Source organism: Chrysochloris asiatica, unplaced genomic scaffold (assembly GCF_000296735.1).
Source record: "Chrysochloris asiatica unplaced genomic scaffold, ChrAsi1.0 scaffold00017, whole genome shotgun sequence".
Taxonomy (NCBI): domain Eukaryota; kingdom Metazoa; phylum Chordata; class Mammalia; order Afrosoricida; family Chrysochloridae; genus Chrysochloris; species Chrysochloris asiatica.
Window position 1 is genome coordinate 12,932,352 of NW_006408535.1, and position 1,943 is coordinate 12,934,294.

Consider the following 1,943-nt stretch of genomic DNA (forward strand, 5'->3'; position numbering starts at 1 on the left):
TAAATCCACATGGTCTAATCATGAAGTACTGATGCTTAATTCATCTGTAGTGATTAAGATTTGGTGCAGTTCTACAAGATGTTTGTCAATCATCTTTTATTAAAAATAATGTCATGTATTTAAAAAAGTCCTGGTGTGGCGCTGTGGAGTAATGCGCTGGACTGCAAGGTCAACTTGAACTAGAAGGTTGGCAGTTCAAGCTCACCAGCTGCTTCTCAGAAACCCTATATAGGGTCGCAATGAGTTGGAACCAGCTCAGTGGTGCTTAACAACAGCAACAACATTTAAAAAGAGCGAGTATGTCATATAATCCAGCAACCTTGGTGATGGTTTAATTGTTAATACAGTGCAGATCTAGCACAGTACATTAGCCATGATTCACAACTCAGATAAATTCTGTCTTCAACCACTGATCTCCTGTGCTCTCTGATCAGTCACTAGAAGGAAGTTTCTCTGCTGACTTCTCAGCTTCTATCATCATTCTTACAAACTCCACCTGCCTGACCAAGAAGACATGTTTGAAATGGATCCAAAAAAAAAACCATTACTAAATGCAAAAAAATAAAAGAGAAAAACGTTTTTATAAACTATTGAGAATAGGCAGATCTATGTTGACAGAGAACAGATCGCTGATTGCCTAGGACTTAGGAGCAAGGATGGTGAGACTTCATCTCTCATACTTGGGACATGTTATAAGGAGGGACCAATCCCGGAAGAAGGACGTCATGCTTGGTAAAGAGGATCAGTGAAAAAGAGGAAGACCCCCACCAAGATGGACTGATAAAGTGGCAGCAGCAATAGCATCAAGTGTAACAACAATTGTGAGGAGGATGGTGAAGAACCGGGCAGTGTTTCATTCTGCTGTGCATAAGGCCACTATGAGTCAGAACCACCAACAACAAAGGACTGTAGGGCAGTTGGTGGGTGGGCAGAGGGTGGGGTGGAGCTTAACTGCTAATGGGTGTGGGGTATCTTTTGGAGGTGATGAAAATGTTTGAAAATTGTGGTGGTAGTTGCTGAACTCTGAAAATACTAAAAATCGTTGACTTGTAAATTACATTTCAATAAGGCTGTTTAAAAAAAATTTCAATAAGGCTGTTGTTTAAAAACATATTTCAATAAGGCTGTTTCACAGTATTTACTATGTTTCAGTTCTAATTGTGACAATGATGATGATTGAGTGTAATTACTAGAAATAATGCAGCATATATTACAACGAAGTATTCTATTTTATAGGATCTCCTGTATAGAAGATCTAGGTCTCTAGTGGATTATGAAAATGCTAATAAAGCACTCGATAAAGCAAGAGCCAAAAATAAAGATGTTCTGCAGACTGAAACTTCCCAACAATTGTGTTGTCAGAAATTTGAAAAAATATCTGAATCTGCAAAACAAGGTACTCTTACATTAACCATCACTCACAAGTTCTCTTTCAGATTTTTAAGTAAATTACATTGATAATCCTAATTTTTTTCTGTTGACAGAACTCATAGATTTTAAGACAAGAAGAGTTGCTGCATTCAGAAAAAATTTAGTGGAATTAGCAGAGTTAGAACTGAAGCATGCGAAGGTATCATCTATTTAAGAATTAATAATTAAATGCTATTTATTTAAAAATCTGTCAGTTAAGACATTCATAATAATCGTTTAATGACGGTTTTCTTCTACAGGGACTAGGGACTCTATAAATCTTTTCTTAAATTGGAAGTAGATTCTCCAAAATAATTTGACTGCTTCAAAATCACTTGCTGTAGCATATAATTATCGTCTTTTCAGTATTTTTTTTTACAGTGCTTGTTTCCTTTGAATTAAGTGCCTCCTTGTATTAAAATAAAGCTTATCCTAAACCTTACAGTCCTGGTGTGGCGCTGTAAGCTAATGCACTGGACAGCAAGGTCGATTTGAACCACAAGGTCAGTGGTTCAAGCTAACCAGCTGCTCCT

The 1,943-nt window shown here is 37.0% G+C and overlaps 1 protein-coding gene across 1 annotated transcript in view; it reads left to right on the plus strand.

The window, feature by feature from the left end:
• The window catches only part of SNX6 (sorting nexin 6), a 77,098-nt gene that overhangs the window by 64,768 nt on the left and 10,387 nt on the right, over window positions 1–1,943 (plus strand). The window contains exons 12-13 of the mRNA XM_006835356.1: window positions 1,237–1,396; window positions 1,485–1,570. Of these exons, the coding sequence (XP_006835419.1) occupies window positions 1,237–1,396; window positions 1,485–1,570 (246 nt within the window). The remainder of the gene's footprint in view (window positions 1–1,236; window positions 1,397–1,484; window positions 1,571–1,943) is intronic.